This window comes from Sycon ciliatum, chromosome 3 (genome assembly GCF_964019385.1).
Source record: "Sycon ciliatum chromosome 3, ocSycCili1.1, whole genome shotgun sequence".
Taxonomy (NCBI): domain Eukaryota; kingdom Metazoa; phylum Porifera; class Calcarea; order Leucosolenida; family Sycettidae; genus Sycon; species Sycon ciliatum.
This window is the reverse complement of record NC_088645.1, coordinates 17,580,199-17,602,423: the sequence shown is the minus strand read 5'-3', so window position 1 is coordinate 17,602,423 and position 22,225 is coordinate 17,580,199. Positions and strand designations below refer to the sequence as shown.

Here is a 22,225-nt window from a genome sequence, read left to right as displayed (position 1 = left end):
GACGTTACTGAAGTAACGTCTTCTGCATAGCTACGGGAATAATTCTGAATATGCTGGCTAATGACAACTCTGCGTGAACCTATGAGTGCGTCACACTAGAAATTTCGATCCACGATCCTGACTAAATACACACACATACACACATGTATACAAACATGCGTAGACGAACATTCCGACATACACACATACTCGCTCGCTCGCTCCGTGGCAAACACACACATACACGTGCTTACTCACGCACGGACACTCGCACACGTATACACACGCACACAAATATACACACTCACGCGCACACACGCACATGTACACACACACGCACATACACATGTACACACACACACACACCTGGAAGCCGTGTGAGATTCACTCTGATTTAGCTGTGTGCGTTTGCACCCTGCTTGGTTTGTGCGGTTGGTCTGCATACAGTGTGTGGTTCGTCTACTTCACTCTTCAGTAGTGCTGCGTCTCGAGCTCCTGTCCTCGGGTGAGCCCCACTTCGCTTTGTCTTTCCCCATTTGAACCTTGAACTTGCCCAATGCCGTAGGCAATGATCGCGAAAGGACTAATTCGGCGGCAACTGGCAGAAAGGTTCGTGGCGCTTGAGATCGCCGGGGCGGCGACACGTCTTCCCTCAAGCACAACAATACTCTGGCTCGGCGGAGACATCACGAGGTTGAGGACGACGGTGGATGACCCCCCTCCACTCCAAGCGGTTCTAGGCAGTGTCGAACCATTCCTTCTCCAGGACAGGTGGATGAATGCGGTTGAAGTCGTCCACAACCACATCCCGCCAGCGCTTGCGTCGGCCGTGCTGAGGTCGAGTTGCAGAGAGCCCCCCAAATAGGGTACACTTGGGCAGACCGTCAGCTTGACAACATTAATACCAAAGCTATATCAATCAATGCTCCCACCAGTGAGCCCGTTCACACACATACACACACACACACACACACACACACACACACACACACACACACACACACACACACCTTGAACCTTGAACCTTGAACGTGCCCATTGCCGATGGCAATGACAGCGAAGGGACTATCTGGTACAGTGCATTTCAAAACTATAGACGCGTAGGGTTTTTGAAATATTTCAAATTTGGATGGAACTTTTTGAGAATAGTTTTCGGAATATTGCTCAGGATCGCTCCACAATTACTCTCATATAGTTTCTAAAAGATTGGATAACAGACGCCCAATTTGGAAAATGTATGCACAAAGTGATCACGGATATTATGTGGTATAGATGCTGGCATAACGGTTTTTCCCTAGGTACGCGTCTATAGTTTTGAAATGGACTGTAGCTTTGCAGTACGGAGCGTGGCGCTTGAGGTCCCCGGGACGACGGCAGACCTTTCCACATGCGCAGCGAAAGCCAGAGTCAGGATCAGGAAGAGCACGGGCGGGAGGACGACGATGAGCAATCTGCCTCCAGGCAGAGCGATCCTGGGCGGCATCACACCAGCAGTCAGAAGGCACAGGGGGATGATTGAGCGGAGATCATCCACGATGACGTCACGCTACCGCTTGCGTGGACCATGGCGAGGGCGTGTTGCAGGGAGCTCCCCAAACTAAACTCGCTTCGGCATCCAGTCGTCGTTCATCCGGCCAACATGGCCAAGCCAACGCAGTAGATATTCCCGGATGATGTTCGCGACGGCACAGTCAATGCCGAGGGTTCACACACACACACACGCGCGCACACACACACACACACACACACACACACACACACACACAAACACACACACACACGCACAGACAGGGCAAACGAATCTATTAAATTTTACTGGTATGGTTAGGTCTCAGTTGATTACACCTGTTCCGAATTGCGGCACATTTGTTGATTACACCTGTTCCGAATTGCGGCTCATTTGTAGATTATACCTGTTCCGAATTGCGGCCCATTTGTTGATTACACCTGTTCCGATTTGCAGCCCATTTGTTGATTACACCTGTTCCGAATTGCGGCCCATTTGTTGATTACACCTGTTCCGAATTGCGGCCCATCTGTTGATCACACCTGTTCCGAATTGCGGCCCATTTGTTGATTACACCTGTTCCGAATTGCAGCCCATTTGTTGACCACACCTGTTCCGAATTGCGGTCCATTCAGTGTTGATTACACCTGTTCCGAATTGCGGCGCATTTGTTGATTACACCTGTTCCGAATTACTGCCCATTTGGAGGAAAACGTGCTCGAAGCAAGCACGTATAATGTGTTTAGACACCAAGCAGATGGTTATACATGGTTGGCACAAGAGGGCCATCCGAGTCAGGGGTCGTCTCCTTTTCCTTGCTCCTACAGTAACAATAAAACATAGACAGCACCGTGATCATGCTTGGCATTTCTTGCACATGCTGTATTGTCAACAAGAGATCGTCTTCTGTGCAGAGTTCGCTACACCACCGGCCATATCCCAAGGATGAATAATAACATGAAACCGTATGACAAAAGTAAGTTCATTTAGTTGCTCATAGGGCCAGTGGCAAATGGTAATACATGGCATAGCCCGTTGAGGTCTGTAATCGATCATGCACACCAAAAGAAGGCAACTAGGGATGGTCTGTACTACTTGTTCTCAGCTTGCAAAGAAGTTCCACGCATTTGTAAATAGCGAAATAGACTTGGAAGACTTATTCACACCTTTGCCCCGTTCTGAATACGCACACGACGTAGTAAACCTAATGTTAGACGGGTTCAATTCTTGAAATGACGGGAGGCTGAGAAGAATTGGTTCATACCTACTGCTTCTACAGAAGAGCATGGCCCAGATGGCATCCCTTCAGAAAAAGAGATGGTCAATTCTCTAGAACATTGCTTCACGTACACAGGAGGCGGAGGGCTATATTTAGTACTGGAGTGTTTGCGAGCCGACCTAATTATTTCGTGCTGGTTTGAACTTTAATCCGTATGTCTGAAGTGTACGTGTGGAAATAGGGCGGTGCTACTGGTCAGCGAACATACTCGTGCAAGTAGTACGTTAGGGGCGAAAACCTCAGGAAATCTCATGAAGCGTTATTCAGCCAGCAAAGGGAAATCCCAGTGTAGTAGAGCATGACTGGAAAGAAGGGAGAAAGCATCATGGCACCAAACTCTGTGCTGGTGGCGCAATATTGACAGAGTGAATTTCTCCCATATTTGAACAGGTATTCCCTCAGGACCCAATACATTCTTTCATAACATTGGAATTCATTGATTAATGTTTGTACTTGAAGTTATGTTCACACGCCGCTGCCGCTGGTCGAGATTGACAAGGCCGTGGTCGCCAGGCTTTTGTATGAGTTTGAATAGTCAGCAGAAAGAAAGACAACTTCCCCGCGCTGGTTTCCAAATTCAGAATCAAGGCACAGCGAACTGGAGAATGTTCACGAACGTTCCACTGATTAGTGGTATTTCGCTCAGCAAGACAACTGATCATATTGTGTGAATATCTTCATATTGATTACAGATCTATTGAGAACCGGTGTACTATTCTGCTTACTGGCCTCATGGATATACTCAACTTGTGCCCAAGAAACATCATGTGGAGCCGTCAATCGATACACTCAACAGGTTACAAACGATGACAATATCATTCAGAGTTACGTCTCTTACACTACTGCTACTGCTACTAGAACCACACCGCGAACGCAGCTGTCGCCCGGTACACCATACACAGTAGTTTTCGAGTATCCTGGAAATTGCAACTTGGTAGCTCGTAAGATTTCGTTCGCGTCACTAGGTCTGTGTGACTTCAGTGTAATGCGTCAACAGCACAATGGAGGGATGTGGTCACATTGGACATCTGTACGATTTTCTCATGTGCCGCATCGTTATAATAATGGAGCGAAATATTACGATGAACTAAGGATAGTACAACCCATTTGGAGACGTACCCGTATCAAAGTTACAATACGGAACCGAAATGGATGTCATACACCTCTGGTCGGTACTGAGCCATTCATATCTCTGTTTTGCGAGGGTAAGTTATTTTTACAAATCATTGTCCCATTTTCCCGTTTTGAATTATGTAGAGAAATGAACAGTATGAGTCCAGATCTAGGTATACAAGTATAATTTCAGCAGAGGCAATCCGGGCTTCTCGAGCCGAATCCATCTGGACGACCTAAGACAGTTTGCTGCGGATCGCAATGGATGGCGGCAGATAATCTGAAGGAGTCGCCACAACTGCCGGATATTGACATTCATAATGGACAGAGCTAGATAACAGCAGCGGAAGCATGTGTAGCACGGCTGGGCATGTTGTACGCGTATCTGTGTTATTATTATTGTAATCTACAATGTACGTTTGAAGATGATCGTATTCCAGAGTCTTCATTTTCGCGTCCCACCCTTCAGTGGAAATGATTAAGCTATTGGTTAACTTCATGAACGGAACATGATGAAATGTCAACTGTGTGGGGTTCATGCACCGTTCTTAGAGGCCGCGATTTACAGAAGGCAAAGAGCGTAATACACAAGCAGAAGGACGAACATTTGCGATTTCGTAACTCTGAGTCACAGGAACTGACTCGGATCTTCTTCTTAGGACATCGAATGATCGATTACATTCTTTAAACTCAGAGTTACGACATCGCAACTGTTCGTCCTTCTGTTTATTATTATTATTTATAGTATTATCAACCTATTCGCGTTGTCACGCCAAGCAAGCTTGGCCAGTCTTCGCTTAGGCCAAATGGAATGAATAATGAGGAACGAGCTTGGTCAATGAGGTGCTAATACGCATGCAATAGCGGAATTTTGTAACTTTTCAACAGCAGAATAATAAAAAAGGAAAAATGATCCTTCTGTTTGTGACATTTTAAGAGACTATGTCTGAGATAACCAGACAATGTGCTCAAGTTGATCTCTCCGATTTCGCCCAAATATTGCAGGTAATTCAGAATACGTGCAGACCGACTGTGTCAAGCCCTTGACAACGTTTCTCAAGCATGAAACTGGCATACCCCTCAGATATGGTCGGAACATCACATAAGATATGGGTCCACAAACAGGCACAGCGTACACGAACAAGCTAAGAACAAACTTCCATCAAGCCAACATTACCTCACCTTGGAGGAGGTCCTGACGAAGTACCGCTTAGCCACGCAAGCATCCCAGAGGACGAGAGCCATCGCCCCTGACAAATAATCGTTTTGAAAAAGCCAATTTACAAGCGATGATAAAAGGGCTACGTACTCAACTAGCCACCGACTGGTAGCTTAGCTTACTTAAAGCTCGTAGATGTACTGGTGAGGCATGCATGGCCAAAAATTTTTGCTGTCTACAGCATTGGGTTTCCTTGAAATTAACATTTTCGAATTTTTCCACTCCACCATGCTGAAATACGTCCAACCTCATACCTGATCAGGAAAGCAGGCACGTCGCGACGTCTAGTCAGACATTTCTACTCCAACACAACTCCCGACGCTGCAGAACAAAAAAGTGTGTTATTTACTCTGACAGGGAAAAGCAGCGGTGATTATTATTTTTCTCGTATCCGTCCCGAATGGGACTTACGACGCAGAATTAACTGTGAGCATGTGTGTGTGAGAGTGGGAGAACGAAAAGAAAAAGAAAAAAAGAGTCTTGTAATAAAGGTCAAATTTAAGAAGAGCAGTACTAGACTAAATGGCTGAGCAGATGTTACTCCATTGTTTTCTGTCGCGGGCATAGGTGCCGAGATCACGAAGGCCGCTGGGCTTAAAAATGCAGATAGGTGTGAGCGGTGATCGTCTCAAGAATGTCTGAAACTCTGAGTTGCGAATAAGTGTTCACTATCCTCTTGATGCTTGCGTATACCTATAATATCGGTACTTGTGTAGATGTAAATGAATGTACAGAAACTCCACATCCATGCAATCCTTACAGTGGAGTTGATTCTGGCCAATGTTTCAACAACTATGGTTCCTACTCCTGCGTATGCTACTCCTCGTCTTCACAGGCTGGCGGAACATGCCAGGGTTAGTAATAATTTGATGGTTCCCGTGGTGGATTTCTGCAGCCAGTACATCCTGTACTTGGTTACAGAGCTGGTCGCATGCATCTCTGAGACTCTGATGCTTGCCTAATTTTATTTACAGAGACCAGCTGACTTATCGATGTCTACAGAGAAGGCAGTGGGGTTTCGATTGCAAAATCTAGATTGGACCGATGGTATCGTGCACATCGCGCTCAGCACGTGCTCAGTCAGGCACCAAGGCTAAGGGATTCATGTTCTCAATGCCGGAAAATCATTCAAATGTAAAGGAACGAAACTTCTTTTGGTGCTCTTCCTTCTTTCCATGTCGGTCCACACTGACTCGCTCTTCGCCCCAACGCCCATACCATCACATTCAAAACATCATGATAACAATAATAATAATAATGTGGTTCTTGGTTGGAAGCTGTGATGATAGTAAGTGGTCAACCCCAGGGGACAACAGTGTCTTGCGTCCCGTGTCTATGTAGTACAAATTGGAAATGCCAAAAGTAAGGAAATAAACCTGGAATCAGGTATTATAGGTATTTTCTCTGAAATGCACAGAACTGACGCCCGAACCTTGTGTTTTCCGTGTTTGTTAGACATTGATGAATGTATGTATGGGGATCACGTGTGCAGTGGATTACTGAATAGTGAGAACCGTATCTGCCGAAATACAAACGGATCCTACCAATGTCCATGTGTGGAAGGAAAGTATGATCAACATTGTTCAGGTAAGACAGCAACAGATGGACAATATTGAAGAAAGACGTTCCAAGATATCCGGATGGCATTTTATGGTACTCTATTTCCTCCTATTTAAAGTGTACTACAAGCCTCCAAGTTCGCATTTCAAAATGAATGCCTCAGGCCGGTCACACTGAGGGAACAGTCCTCAGATTATACACCGTGAATAATTTTGTTGTATTTTTCAAAAGGGTCTTACTGGACTTGTACGATGAAAACAATCTCTACCACACGAGCTATAATAATTGTTTCGTAACCGATCGTTTCTGCCAGTCTGTCAGCCCCAGTCCTTGGCCAGAGCTGCATCAGCGCAGGCTTTAGAGTGTCGCTCCACTTCATGAAAGCAATAGCAAAACAAGGAAACCCAAACAACTACCGTGGAAGCTGCGGATGATAATAGTCTTCTGCGGAAAAGCACATCCTCGAGTTGATTCTCATTGAGTGGACTCTTTATTTATTGTTTACAAAGAACACAAACCCGGCTCGAGACAAAAAATAATGACAAGAATGATAACAAAGTCGCAGGGAGAACGAAGAAACGACTAGAACACAGAACGTAAGGGTTGGCAGAAAAAACAACTATTGTGTCAGGGCTGACTACTAGTATCCACTAGCGCAGCTGTGTAGGTGGGCATTGTGGACCCCCCCCCCCCGACCAAAGGTCTCGGTATACTTGCACACTACGGGCACCAGGGGGGGGGGGAACAAGAAAGAAAGAAGAATTAAAATATTTGCGGCGTATCCAATTTCGAAAAAAGTGTCAGCACCGACGCAATCCACGCAGTCAAGTAAAGCCAGTTTAGCAAACGAACGTTTTCGTTCCCTTCTCCTTCTGGTTAAGTACAGAGAATAATGAAAAAATGTCAAAATATAGCAACTTATAGGGCGAGGACGTATGCTTTTGCTGTAGCTCTATAAGTTGCTGTATTTTGACATTTTTCCAATATTCCCAGTACTAACACCCATGATGAAAAGGGACGAAACGTTCCAGTCCTAATTTGGCTTTACTTGACCGTGTGGATTGAGTTGGTGCTGACACCTTTTTCAAAAGAAGAAAGAGTTAGGCCATCAGTTAGTGTGATAGTGCTCAAATTTCCCGTTTAGCGACAAAATTAATATCCATGGAAACCACGGATTTTTTCCACATTTTCCTCCGTGTGACCAGGTCCTTAGTACATGTAGATTGATTTAGAAAAGATGTGACAACTGTCGATTCATATTATCCAGCTGTCTAGCGTATTTCACAGAGCAATTTTAAATGACATTGCTTTTCTTTATTTTCTACAGACATTGACGAATGCAAGACGAACAAGGACGTCTGCATTGATGTTGAGAATAGCAATTGTACAAACACTGAAGGATCATTTGAATGCCGGTGCAGAAGAGGCTTTGCCGGACCTCAGTGTCAAGGTACAAGAGTAGCAACACATTATGTATTGTGGTTCTCTACTTCGAAGTACATGTTTCAGCATAATCAATCATTATTGTTTATGAAAAACGTGCACCCCACCTAGCTACAAGCTCATTTAAAATAGGACCGTACTGATAATATAAGCTAAGAAATATGAAGCGTGATCCCCGTGGATAGTGGTCCCGACTAAACAACTTATCTGGCCGAGCCATTGTAAAGTCTACTACCGCCGCACCACTTCCAGAACTCACAGATACGTTTGCAGCAGTTGTTCATGATCCAAACCGGCCACAACCACTGCAGATACCTGCTTCGAAAGATGCTGCCACAACGAGCACCCTGACTGATTTCGCCTTAATAAATGCGGAGACAGTTATGGACATACTGACCAATCTTAACTCCTACAAGTCTGCTGGTTCGGATGGCATTCCTCCATGCATGTTTAAGTCATGTAAGGCGTCTATTGCAGCCCCGCTAGCGTCCATCATCAACCAGTCCCTCCTCTCGGGTGTGTTTCCTACAGCGTACACGCACGCACATGTGTGTCCTCTATTCAAATCCGGAGACAAACTGTCAGCTACAAACTAACGTCCCATATCTCTGTTCCCACTTGCCTCCAATGTATTGGAGAAAATTGTTCATCGACAGGTTGTGGAGTTCTTTAGTGATCACAATGAGCTTTCTGCCCTTCCACCGGAACAATTTGCATATCGCTCCAACCACAGCTGTGAGGATGCCCTTGCTCTCTCCATTGATAGATGGAACCGAGCATTGGACGATGGTCAACGATGCGCAATAGTGTTTGCAGACATGAGTAAGAAATTTGACCGCGTTCAACATCAGCAGCTAGTCCATGAGCTAGCTAATGTTGGGTTACGGGGCACTGTATTGCAGTGGTTTGCAGATTATCTGTCATGCCGCAGTCAACAAGTCATAGTCAATGGCGAGCATGGCGAGCATGGTGGGACTGTGTCTTTGTACCCGCAAGGGTCGATCCTCGGTCCCCTGCTCTTTTGCATTTATATTCGAAAGGTGCCGGAAATTCTCAAGCACAGCGTGTCACAACTCTATGCTGATGACATTGCCTTCTTCATCATCGGACTGGACCTTCCTGCTATGTTACAGGATCTCCAGTACGATCTAACTGCCCTGGAGGTCCATTTAGATCTGAAGGGGCTCATCATGAACCCCGACAAGACGCAATTTCTAATCCTGCAGCGGTCCCGCCTTCCAGCAACGCAGTTGCCACGGCCCTTAACCTGTAAAGGAAAGGCTATTACCCCTACGAGCACTGCCAAATACCTTGGTTTATTGATAGACGACCATCTCACCTTCCATCCACAGGTCCAGAAATCGTGTAACTCAGTTTTTGCTAAAGTTGCTGCTTTCCGACATGGCCGTAGAAATTTAACAACTGATGCAAAGGGAACATTCTACTTGTCTATTATCCAGTCTACCCTAGACTATGCCAGTAATGCTTAACTAAATTGTTTAATGAAGAAGGGAAAAGGACAAAATGTTACGAGTTATGACAAACAAAATGGCACAAAACTGACAAGGACTCGTAACATTTTGTCCTTTTCCTTTCTTCATCATAACTACATTATATTGGCTCATCATCCGAGTTCAAATTTACATTGTTTAAGCACAACTTTGTACAATAGGTTTGTGACCGTTAGTCACAGCAATGAGGAGAGTGTTTGGACTCGATCGTACCACACCCACTGAACTAGTTCTTCGCTTATATCACCTCTATTCTTTGGAACAGCGTATTAGCCTCAAGCTCTATGTTTTTGTGTACCGCTGCTTAGCCCAGCATCTTGCTAGTCCTTTTCTTCAGTCTTTGTACCAGCTTCGGGCAACTGCACCTGGTCACCAGGCATGCACCCGGGGCAAGGCACAAAGAGCTTTAGTTCTCCCACTCGTTTATATGCAGCACGGCATGCGCTCTATTTCTTTTCTGGCGGCAGGCAGATGGAACTCTATTACAGCTGACTGTCGACAGGCCCACTCTCTTGCTCTGTTCATTAATATGGTTAAACTTCACCTAGGGTTCCCAGTAAAAACGCAGTAGCCTGTTGGGACTCCCCTAGTAAAATAATAAAAACTACTAAGATGGCGAGCATGCCTCACGGCAAGCAAAAGGAGGAGGTGTGCGCTATCTCGAGATTATAATGCTAATAGTACATGCATGGGGTATTGTCATGGAGTAGAGCATGCAGACGGTGTGCACGTACAAGTGGCACTTTGCATGACAGTGCTCGGCCCACTGTGAGTTCTGATGATTGGACAGGAGGGTAATTTCAGTAACGGCACCGCTCGCAGCTATTGTCAAAACACAATTGGATCTTATCAATGTTTTGCACCGATGGCTACTCTTGATTGTCATGCGAAGGTACACAATTGCCTTGTCTGAGAGTGGGTGTTTAAAATACAAAGCTGTGCATTTGATGCGATTCCACACCCAAAAGAGATTTTGAGATAGAAGTACAATAGGTTCATAGATAAATCTGTGATGACGACACAAAATTAGTCAATCTTGCAGGTTCACACACCAGTGACACATAGCAAGAGAGAATTTATATTCATCAAACCTGGCAAGACATTCACAGTTTAGGTACCATGATTCATTCCTAAAAGAAACGATGTACATTTACATGTATAGCAAGTACTGATGTAGGACCGTGTAATATATCCCCTACAGATATCAATGAATGTACAGATGAAGCTGACGTGTGTAGCGGTGAGATCAATAGTGAGAATCGTGCTTGTGCAAACACCAATGGGTCCTACAATTGTCCATGTTTGGCAGGTAATTACGACGTCAACTGTTCAGGTACGTCACCAGTGAGTTCTCTTCGCCTATCCAATGAGAGGATGGTTATGTTTTTGTAGCAAGAATGAGAAAATTTCACGGTTCGCGTGAGACTCGGCTGGAAGCCGAGTTTTCCGCATCCGGCGTGGGAACGCCACCTCCCTCTAGGATCAAAGGCGCAGATGTAAAGTGCTTTGTGTGTGGTCAAATTACTGCATTTGCATTCATTTGGTTTGCAGAAAAGCTAATTGGGCCCAATGTAAAATATGCGGTCACTGACCCGCTGGAGGTGCTATCTGTACAGACTGGACATGAGTATGTTTTCATAAACATCTTCTGGGTTGCCGATAAAACATGATAAGCCAAAAGGAAAAGAAAAAAAAGAAGAAACAACGGCATTATGTACGTGAGAAGTAGTTGCATAATGTGCCTCTGTCATATGCCAACTGGAAATTATCATGCATGGAAACAGGCTCGTAATTGCAAACGAAAGGCTGTGCAACCTGATTGAACAGTGGCATACATTTGATGTGTACATATACAATGGAGGTGAAAAGCTTTATAGCTGTAACTTCAAGTTTCACGCATTTCAGCGACCGTCAGACTGCAGCATTTGGCATTCACTGCTTCGAGCTGCCTCGACCGGCTTTGTTTGTGGTGTGTGGATTGTATTTCAAAACCTCAATCTGGTGGTCCCATAGCTATAGTACTTTGAAGTACACGAATGACATACATGTCCAATGTAGTTGCCAGAGTCTTGGATAGGCTTCCCCAAATAGGCCGGCCGAAAAATTGGCCCAAAACGGGACTTATCGAAAACTCGCTAAGTTTTTCGCTGATTTTGGACGGTTCCTTTGAGAATCGCCGAAAATCTACCAAATGTTGTTGCAAAGTGCGTTTACGAACGAATGATGCTGCTGCAAGCATGACCACTAGAGCTCTCTACATCAGTACTTGTGGTACTAGAACATTGAGGTCGTGTGTCTCGTGCCCTTTGACCTCTCAAATAAACATTATCCTTTAGGAAGATCGCTACTAGTAAAATCCCCAAATCGACCAGCCGAAACATTCCCCGGAAACGAGAAGCTTTTTACCGATTTTGAAGGGTTAATTCGCGAATCCCCTGAAAATCTACCCAAATCTACCAATATCTCACCCATTGAAGGCAATATGCCAACAATTCTTTTAGCCGATTTTCCAATATATTCCAATTTTGCAGCCGATTTTCGAACAATCAGCTGATTTTGCAGCCGAATCTGATGTGTTTTTGAGCGGAGCGAAAAGCCGAGTAGGCGAAAAAACGGGCCGATTTGGGGAAAGCTTAGTCTTGGTAGTCATATCGAGAACGGTACTACCTTCTACTATGACTTAGAAATTTGCTTTCAGAAACTGCCACAGATCGTTCTATGATGTTTGCGAAGGACGCATAGCCGTCCAGAATAGTTTTTCAGCATTGTTACTCATTTCAACAAATCACTTGCTAATCTCCCGCCAAACATTCCAACCATGCAGAGGTCGTAAGGGAAACGACGTTTCCCTTCCGACCTTTGTTACGTGTACTGTGCATGTACTAAGTACACGTCACGTTCTTGGAAGTATGTGTATCCAAAATAGAAGTAAAGTGTTATTTTGTGGTGGCTGAGCGTAGCGAATGAAACGAAAAATGTATTTTTTTCCCAGCATTTTCACCATAGTTACGGCACCAGGATTGCGTCAGCTGGTTTTTGTCAGTGTTCTCAAACTTTTCTCTTCATCGTGGTCTTTCTCTTTTCGTTGTAGTTTCCCACCCGCCCTCCCCTTTATTCTCACTTCTGGATAGGTCCTGCTCGCTACGTTTTGTTCACTTATCTTATGGGGTTATGCTAACCGATTTTTCCTAAGGGTTGTGCCTCCGCCGGGGGCCTGAGGTTTTTTCAGCCAGCTTCAGGTTGGCTAATTATCCGACGGCCCCACTCACCACAGTGGTTCAGTTTTTGTATCATGTTGGTCTGGTACATACGTGTACATGTATTTGTGTGAGGTGGCATGCCCTTCTTCTTGCTCCTGTATACACTACGGTAAAGTCAGACCCTTTTCCATCTTCAACCGTGAGTGAACAAAGACCACACTACTGCTGTGATCCGTATCTTTCTGTTGTGCGTGGGTGTGTCTGCGGTGTACGCAGAGGCCAGCTAGCTGGCAGAAATGCTGGCTGATACATGTTAAGACAGTGGTCATAAAGATCACAGTTAAATATTGTGACAGAGCTTTCGGCCAAGCTCCAATTTATTGAAACTCGTCACCACAATGCGCTCTCAGCTGATGATGACGATAATAAATATTGTAGAGTGTAGAGGATGATCATGGGCGCAAGTGCGCGCTCTTCACATACGGTATAAATACAAATTTTCGCCTAGACTTTTTTTTTTTTTTTTTTTTACTACAAAGCACTGGCCAGCAACATAAAAGGGGAGGTAGACAAAAGTGGACAAGCGAACTTTGACAACACAGAGGAGCGTGGCATGCGTGCCGATGAGGTAGGTCAACCTCCCCCGACCTAGTGGTCTCGGGTTCAACAGTTGGTCTACGCATCAGGAAGGGGAAATGGACAGAGAAAGGGAGAATGAGCATGAAGAACTTCCCAGGAGAGGAAGAGAGAGAGAGAGAGAGAGAGAGAGAGAGACAGAAAATGATAATAATAGAGACAACCGGTTATTCTCAGTGCTGGTGGACTTCAGTGGCCCATAGCCAATTGGTCTGGCGGAGGTGATGGTAGGCCTTGGTCTTGAATGTCGGCAATTTCTTGAGAGTTGGGCGTTCGGCGAGGATTGGGGCAGGCAGTGTGTTCCAGCTCTCCAGGACAAAGTATGGGAAGGAGCGGCGGATGAACTCTGGACTGGAGGCTGGCAGAGGAGTTGCGAGTTGGAAAGAGTGGCCACCGAGGGACTGGCGTTGCCGGCGCGTCCGGGGTGCAGCGTTAACTCTTGCTGGGGGAGGTACCATGTTGGTGAGCAGAGCTGGACCTGGTATGCATTGCAGCTTATACAGGTAGCACAGCCCGTAAACATGCCTTCGGATTGCCAGGCTGGGGAGCAATGAGGGGCCAATAACCTTCATGGCTCGACGCTGGACCAGGTCCAGCTGATGGAGGTGACAATGTGCCGCACTTGCCCAGACGAGAGGGGCGTACTCCATTATAGGCCGTACAAATCCTTTGTACACAGTTAGGCGCCCTGCACTGTCCAGGATCGGAGATGCCTTTCGGAGCGCTGGTTGGCTCTAACGGCAAGGGAACGGATGTGGGCCCGGAAGGAGAGAGTACTGTCAAATAACACTCCTAGCAGCTTGAGCTGAGGGCTCTCAGGCACCTGCATGCCATCAAATGTGAGCTGTGGGACATCCAGGGATGGTCTGTGGCGGTCAAGGAGTATTGCCTGAGATTTTGATGGCTCGAACTTTATCTTCCATTGGGCACCCCAAGTCTGCAGGCGGTCAATAGATGCTTGGAGGCTATTGCAAGCAGCAGCGATGGTATCTGGGTTTCTGATTATGGCATAGAGTGTTGTATCGTCCGCATAGACAGCTAGACTGGAGCCTGGGGCTAAACACTGTTCTGCATCGTTTACATATAACAGGAAAAGAGTGGGACCTAGGAGGCTACCCTGGGGCACTCCAGCCTTGATCGGGAACAGTGGGGAGGACTGACCGCCAACAACTACAGTCAGTTTTCGGTCATGGAGATACGACCTTAGCCAAGCCAGGAGTTGGCCGTGGATGCCACATTGCTGTGCCTTCGCAAGGACACCTGGGTGGGAAACCTTGTCGAATGCCCCGGCAATGTCAACTGCCAGGGCATGCACAAGACCGCCGCCAGCCAGGGTAGTGGCCCAGGAATGCTGGAGAGCCGTCAGTAGGTCACTTGTGCCCAGTCCACGTCGGAAGCCAAACTGGGACGAGGAGAAGAGTTGATGGGTTTCCAGGTGATTCACAAGCTGCCGATTGATGATACCTTCCATGATCTTAGAGATGATCGTCAGGAGAGATATAGGCCGGTAGTTCTTCATCATGGATTTGGGTCCTTTCTTGTGCACTGGAACGACACGGGCAATTTTCCATGATTGTGGCTGGACTCCATTTGCAAAACACAGGCGAAACAATCTAGCCAGCGGATGTGCTAGTTCAGCTGCACACTCCTTGAGTACTCGTCCTGGGATCTCATCTGGACCAGTGGATTTGGATGTGTTGAGACGCTTCAGGCACTGTTGGACTTCAGAGACGCGGAAGCGGATGCGCTGCAGGCCCGGAGTGGTAGTGCGGGGTGTTGCTGGTAACTCAGCATTGTCGATGTCATTATCCCCAAGGCTACATTTTTCAGCAAAGAATCTAGCAAGGCACTCGCTCTTGGCTTTCGATGTACTGTGCTCGTGCCCGTCCGCATCAGTGAGTGTTGGCACGTCTGTAGTCCTACCCAGACCGGCGGCGCGCTTGACATTCCTCCACCAGTCCTTGTCTCTCATGGAACCACGTGTGAGACGCTCTCGGACTGTCTGCTCTTCAGCTTGTTGTGCACGATGTTGGGTTGTAATAGATTGAGTGACAGTTGTCATGGACGACTGCTTCAGGCATTCGCTGGGCCCCTGGTGACGCCAGGCCTTCCATGCTTTCTCTTTGGCACGTTGAGCCTCAGTGCATTCTGGTGTCCACCAGCTCGGATCGGACGGCCTTGTTTCCAGCATCTTGTGGGGAATAAACTGCAGCATCCCAGACACGATGTGCCTAGTAACAAGGCTGCATGCTTCCTCTGGGTCCTCCGGAAACTCAGCTGCCCAGGCAATGCGACGGTAGTGGGCACGCAGTCTGTTCCAGTCGGCTTGGCCATATCGCCACACACGCCTCCGTGTGCTGGGCTCATTTTCTAGCGGGGCTTGAGCGAGCACAGCGTGGACAACACAATGGTCTGACCTTCCTATCGGCGGCGAGATACCGGTGGTCACAGTACCAGTGAAGTCAGAGAGCACTAAGTCCAGGGTGTTGAGACCTCGGGTTGGTTCTTGGACATGCTGCATGAGGCTGTGGGCAGCGCTTAGTTCCTCCATGTACTCCCCTGCACGGGTGGTCTTAGAGCTGCCGAGCCAAGCCGTGTTGTGGACATTGAAGTCTCCGACCAGCATGGTGTGGGTGCCGTGTTTTCTGACGCTATCCAGGATGCCATCGAGGTGCTCAAGTGTTGAGATATCAGTGTCTGAGGCGGATCCTGGCCTGTATACAGCACCCAGCACTATCTTACCATGATGGGCAGACTGCACTGTGAGCCAAGTTACTTCGTGAACAGATGAGTCGTACTGATCTAGATGATGGTACGCCAATGGGCTGCGTATCCAGATTGCTATGCCACCACCATGTTCAGTCCTGTCACGCCGGAGTGGGCCGGAGTACCCTGGGATGGCTAACTCGTGAAGGGAGAATTTCTCTGCGGTGATCTTGGTTTCAGTAACAACAGCGATATCAGCTTTGGAGGATACAAGCGCGTGTTGAAACTCTCCAAATTTGGACATGATTCCACCAGCATTTGTAAGGAGGATTTTCATTGTTGCTTGCTTGCAGTATCTGCGCTGCTGCTTTTGTTGTTGCTTGCAGTATCTGCGCTGCTGCTTTTGTTGCTACCTACGCTTTGCAGTGGATTGGGCAGGGATGGGGATGTCTCTGGCGTGTCAGTTGGTGGGCAGCCAGGCTGAGCTGACCCTGGTACTGTCTTGTGAGTGTCGGATGTGTGGAAGGTCCACCTCCTGCAATAAAGTGGCCTTGGCCAGAAGTTGGCAGCCAGCAGGATATGCAGGGAGCTGGCATCCACAAACGCTCTTGCAGACATGCAGCCGCTAGCATTGACATGCATGCTACAGGTGTGGAGCACTACTGGTGTGTCGGAGTTGACGGCCCTGCTACGCAAATCAACAAATTCGCGTAACCGGTCTTCAGTTGTCTCCCTGCTGAGGTTACCAACATATACGACAGCTCTCTTCGCTCTGTGGGGCTCATCTGCAATTAGTTTCCATGCATCGTCGGAGATGGGCTGCAACACCTTTGTGCTCTTGTTGCGCTTTCGTCTCCGTGGCTGCTGAAAACCGTCATCCGCGTCAGTCTCGCTCACGCTGTCCACATTGTGGCCAGGGCTGGCTGCTGGGCGAGCATCAGCAATACAACTTCGACATATTCGGCGTCGCAGAAACCTGGCTTGACAGCACAACGTCAGACAGTGATATTGATATACCAGGTTACTGTGTGATACGGCACGATCGTCCAGTGCGCAGAGGTGGCGGTGTATGCTTTTATTTCCGTTCCGGACTCCAGGTAAAACCGCGCCCAGAGCTTTCCGACGCTAACATTGAATCGTCCTGGATCGAAGTCAAAGGACGACGAAGGCGACAACTAGTTGGGTGCTTTTACCGGCCACCTGACGAGCCCATCTTGTACTGGCAGAATTTTGAAGAGCAGCTGCACAGGGCTTTCGTGGACAACCCAAGCATCACAGTCATTGGCGATTTTAACGTTAATGTTTCAACCCCCTACCCACCTTGTCCCATCGCCCGGAAATTTCTCGAACTTTGCAACTGCTACGGCCTCACTAATCACGTTCATGCTCCGACTCGTATCTCACCGGCGTGCCCATCTGGTACAACTATCGATCTCATTCTTTCAGCTAGTCAAGACATCAGTGAGTGCCACGTCCTGCCTTTGACCATTAGCGACCACTTGGGGATTGAGGCTAACCTGCACCTTCAGGTTTCTCGCAGCGTGTCACCTCAGGCAGTAGAGCGGGTCCGAGCTCAGAGAAATACTCGGTCGGTGAACCTCTGCGAATTCCGTCGGGATGTCAGCTCCGCAGGGCTGGATGATTTTACTAACACGCGGGATGTGGACACCATGTGGGCATCGTGGCACACCAAGTTCTTGGCTGTCGTGGACAAGCATGCACCCATCCGCTATGTATCCTCCAACCGCAAATCCCATCCGCCCTGGTCCGACAGAGAGCTCCACAAGCTCAACCAACGTAAAAACCAGCTACACCGACGGTGGCTACGCGATAAGGGAAACCAGAATCTTCACGTACAGTTCAAGCAAGCACGCTCAAGCGCCAGACATGCCTATCGCCGAAAGCGCAACGATTTCTTCCGAGCGCAATGTGCCGCGTCCAGTCAGAACCCGCGTAAGCTCTGGAACGTCATAAACTCCGTTACGAACAGGAAGAGAGTACGTGTGGAGCCTACTTGCCCCATTGAAGAAGTTTCGTCAGTCTTCCAGGCAGTAGTAACAGACAATGCCCGTCCTCACAGCATCCCGCTACCGCAAGGTCCACAGCCTCAGACTGCAATGTCAGAATTGCCGCAAGTGTCTTTTGGCGAAGTAGAACGGCTTCTCCGACAAATCAATCCTGCCAAAGCAACAGGAAGCGACGGGATACCTGGTCACCTTCTGAAGTGCTGTGCCGATATTCTAGCTGCGTCCGTGGCCACGTTGTTTAATGCCTCGCTTGTCAATGGCACTGTCCCCACAGCCTTCAAACTCGCACACGTTATCCCGCTGTTCAAAGCTGGGGACCCGTCTATTCCCACTAACTTCCGTCCAGTGTCCCTACTTCCCATATTATCAAAACTCTTGGAGAAAGTCGTGCAAAAGAAGCTAGCCCAGTTTCTGGACATATCCGGTACCCTCCCCACGACTCAGTTTGCATTCCGCGCAGGCCACTCAACGGAGGATGCCCTGGTACTTATGCTAAATCGTATTCTTATTGCACGGGACAAGCGTTTGTGTACTGGCATATGCCTTCTAGATATGTCAAAGGCATTCGACAAGGTTCGTCATGAACGGCTACTCCAGGACCTATTCGATATCGGCATAACAGGGACAGCCCTAAAGTGGTTTTCCGCCTATCTGTCGGGCCGTACTCAGCGTATCTGTATTGGACGGGATCAGAGTGCCATTTCTGCACCATCCTGTGGCGTGCCACAAGGTTCTGTTCTAGGACCGATCCTTTTTAGTATCTACACCCGCGAAGTTCCAACCATAGCTAACCAGTCTTCATCAGTTCAATTTGCCGATGACATCGCGCTGATCAGCAGCAGCACATCCCTGAACACGGCATCTCCTACGCTATCGGCCTCGGTTTCTGCACTTGCTGACTGGTTGCAGACCCGTGGTCTCATTTTGAATGCAGCCAAGAGCCACGTGATCCCTGTATACCCCAACAGGCAGCCTCAGCAGCCCCAGCATACGATCAATGTAAACTGTCACGAAACGCCGATTCCTGTCGTTACTGCGGCCAGGTATCTTGGAGTGCTCCTCGACTCGGATCTGTCATGGACGCCCCATGTTGATCGCTGCACCGCTCGACTGGCCCAGAGGATCGGAGCACTATGGAGGTTGCGTCGCTGCTTGACTCATCAGAGCCGAGTTCTCTACTTTAAAGCGATCATCATGTCTGACCTGATGTACGGCTCCAATGAGTTTTCCCCGCTTCTTACTGCCAACCAATTGGATCGGCTACAAGTCATGCAGAATCGGGCGGCAAGGGCTGTTTTCGGACTCTCGCATCACACCTCCGCGCGTACCCTCCTGCTGCAATTGGACACCTACAGGGTATCCGAGATATTCAGGCAGAAGTTCATCGTTCTGGTCTGGAGGTCTCGGAATGGGCACGCAAGTTCTGATCTGCAAGCCCTCCTAGTTCCTTCGTCAGCTGGCCCAACTAGGTTGCACTCCACCATGGGTCTGCGCCAACCGCCAGTTTCCACCAGGTTCGGCAAGGGTTGCCTCGCGTTCCGGGGCGCCCAGCTGTGGAACACCTTACCCAGCGACATACGTGCCATCTCCACGCTCCGCCAGTTCCGCGCCAGCATGATCCCGCACACCCTTAGTACCTAGAATACCAAACGTCCTGTTTGATGATCAGCTGGCTTAGTTTTTCTCCACCTGTATCCTAATTACATCAGTCCCCAATTTCATTTATTACTGCTTTCTATCTGCATTCGCCACCTTTTCATTGGGCAGATCTGCCCGTTTGGTTTGCGAATTAAAATAAACACAACAACAACAACAACAACATCATTTTCAAATTCAGTACGGGGCGCATCGGATGCTGGACCTTGGTTCAGCGCGCTGCTGTAGCTGGTAGATCTGCTCGTACTCGCACTCATGCTACACTGCCTGCAGGCTGTGCGGGGGTCAGTACGGGTACGGTCAGGGTTCGTAGTACGTCCTGGCTGGCATGGCTGAGGAGCTTTCGCCGCGGCAATGGCGGATTCTTTGAGAGAAGCTACCTCCTCCTTCAGCTCAGATACTTGTCTGGATAGCTCATCGAACCTATTGTTCAGGCGATCCTCGCGATCGGCGGCCTCGGAGACAAGTGCGGCCAGACTTTTTAGCACTGCCGATACATCCGACTCGATACTAGGCAGGGAGCCCAACATTTTCGTCTCAGATTCAGTCAAGGCTGATACACGAGAGTTAGTTCTCGTGGTAGCTCCGGGCATGGCAAGTTTCCGACACTACTCTACTTCTAATCACTGATCTAGTCTACTTCCAGTCCGGCCTGATGCCGGCTGGGCTGCAAAAAAGGGGAAAAAAGGAGAGCCCGAAAAACGCGTGCCTCACTTTTCAGTTCCAAAGAAAGACTTAACTTTCGCTATATTCGTTAAGGGGCACGAAATAACTAAAGGTTGTACCCTACTAAAGTTTTTTTTCTGAACGTTCGGGGTGACAGACCTCGACCAAAAACGAAATTTAGGACGTGACACACCTGCTGGTGGAGTGATATAACGAAAGACTTCGTAAACGAAAAATTGTACTTATACAGTAGAACATTGGCATACATTGTATGCAAGCTATGTTTACGCTTCATGCATTTGTTCGGCTGAGAGCGCGTGGTGGTGACGGGTTTTAGCTCATAAAGATTTCATGTTTAATTTAACAGTGTGGGTCAGGAAATCTGATCCTTCTGAAGGCATAAATCGGTGATGGGAGGGCGAAATCAATAATATAGCCTGCTATGCATGGCATGAGAGACGGACGCTTTTTTTACATGACACTAAAAACTAGTAGTAACTACCACACTTTTCACATCACCTTCTATTTCATACGAAATACAAAAAAGATCGAGTCCTGGTGTGACCGTCAATATTTGTTCGAATGTTTCCCTTTGCCAACGACCTCAACTGATGAATATTTCAGCTGTTCAAAAACTTACTTTTTAATAACCCTCTTTTTCATGTATCTACCTGTAGGTATAGCCACTACAACTGTTAGATCAATCACAACAGGAGACGCGAGCACGATTACCATGTCTCAGACAACGGTCTATATTCTGGTGGCAGCAACTTCCGTCCTTGCAGTACTTCTTGGTGTCATAACTCTAGTGTATTGTTTGAAGACGAAGAAAAGAAACCAAACTCAATGTACAACCAGAGCAGTAAGTAGAGGTACAACAGCATGGGAAGCACGCCAAGGTCAAGAGGTTGCTGCAACGCTGACGCCAAGTGAACTGTACGTGTTATCCGATTGTACTACTCAACTGGTGGTCAATAACACGGCTACAACGGAATTTTCGAACGTTGGCAACATAGCGTCTTCCAGCTGTCCCAGCCAAGTTGACATGACAGTCAATCCTGTGTATGACTTTCCTGTGTATGAAGAAACTGCACCACCACCGACCAAGCATGGGCGAAGCACCGCAACAAATACAATTGAATGTAAACACATGTACGAGGAGGTGATTGCTTTCCCAAAGAATTAATCCCTATCACAGATTGACTATGCACAACATATGTAATACAAACCAGCAGATGTGCAAGAAAGAAAATAATATTTCCTTTTTCGCCCATCTACGGATTTTAAAATTAAATTTGGCATAATGAGAACAGTGGCAGAATTTTGAACCGAATTTGAAAATATGACTGTTATCGAATTGCTGGTATCGAGCACATACCGCCAGTTTGCATGTCGAGTTTTTAATACAATGCAGGATTTCACGTTTTGGTATTTTAAGTTTTTGTGCTGTGTGTACCTCGATCGCTGCTACGATAATTTTGCCACAATCATAATCATACCCAATTTTCGAAGCCTTCACAATGTACGTATTCTCGTGCCATTCATTATGCACATCAGTTTGAAAGCATAATTCGAAAAACTCGTATAGCTGCTGCGTTCAATACCATGATTAGAGCATTGTATTTTTTAGTATTCTTCTGAATTTTACTTGTATTCTACATCGCAAGTCAAACAGGAAGTCATGCCCAATGTTATGATGACGATATAAAGGTAGAACAGATTG

At 47.4% G+C, this 22,225-nt stretch overlaps 1 protein-coding gene and 1 long non-coding RNA gene across 2 annotated transcripts; both read left to right on the top strand.

Annotated features, from left to right (window-relative positions):
* The first annotated feature begins 2,381 nt into the window (after positions 1-2,381).
* On the top strand, positions 2,382-5,943 carry LOC135811622 (uncharacterized). The gene is made up of 3 exons (XR_010552671.1): positions 2,382-2,462; positions 3,458-3,970; positions 5,814-5,943. It is a non-coding gene; the product is annotated as an uncharacterized LOC135811622 (long non-coding RNA).
* Positions 5,944-6,562: 619 nt separating this feature from the next.
* On the top strand, positions 6,563-21,808 carry LOC135811617 (pro-epidermal growth factor-like). The gene is made up of 4 exons (XM_065324852.1): positions 6,563-6,684; positions 7,985-8,107; positions 10,813-10,944; positions 21,180-21,808. The coding sequence occupies exons 1-4, from the start codon at positions 6,567-6,569 to the stop codon at positions 21,686-21,688; spliced, it is 882 nt and encodes a 293-aa protein (XP_065180924.1). The 5' UTR covers positions 6,563-6,566; the 3' UTR covers positions 21,689-21,808.
* Positions 21,809-22,225: the final 417 nt, after the last annotated feature.

Excerpts from the sequence above, each read along its gene's own strand:
- LOC135811617 (XM_065324852.1), top strand. The coding sequence starts at position 6,567 with ATGTATGGGGATCACGTGTGCAGTGGATTACTGAATAGTGAGAACCGT. Across the intron at positions 6,685-7,984 it reads GTATGATCAACATTGTTCAG|ACATTGACGAATGCAAGACG; the intron begins GTAAGACAGCAA and ends TATTTTCTACAG. Across the intron at positions 10,945-21,179 it reads TTACGACGTCAACTGTTCAG|GTATAGCCACTACAACTGTT; the intron begins GTACGTCACCAG and ends ATCTACCTGTAG.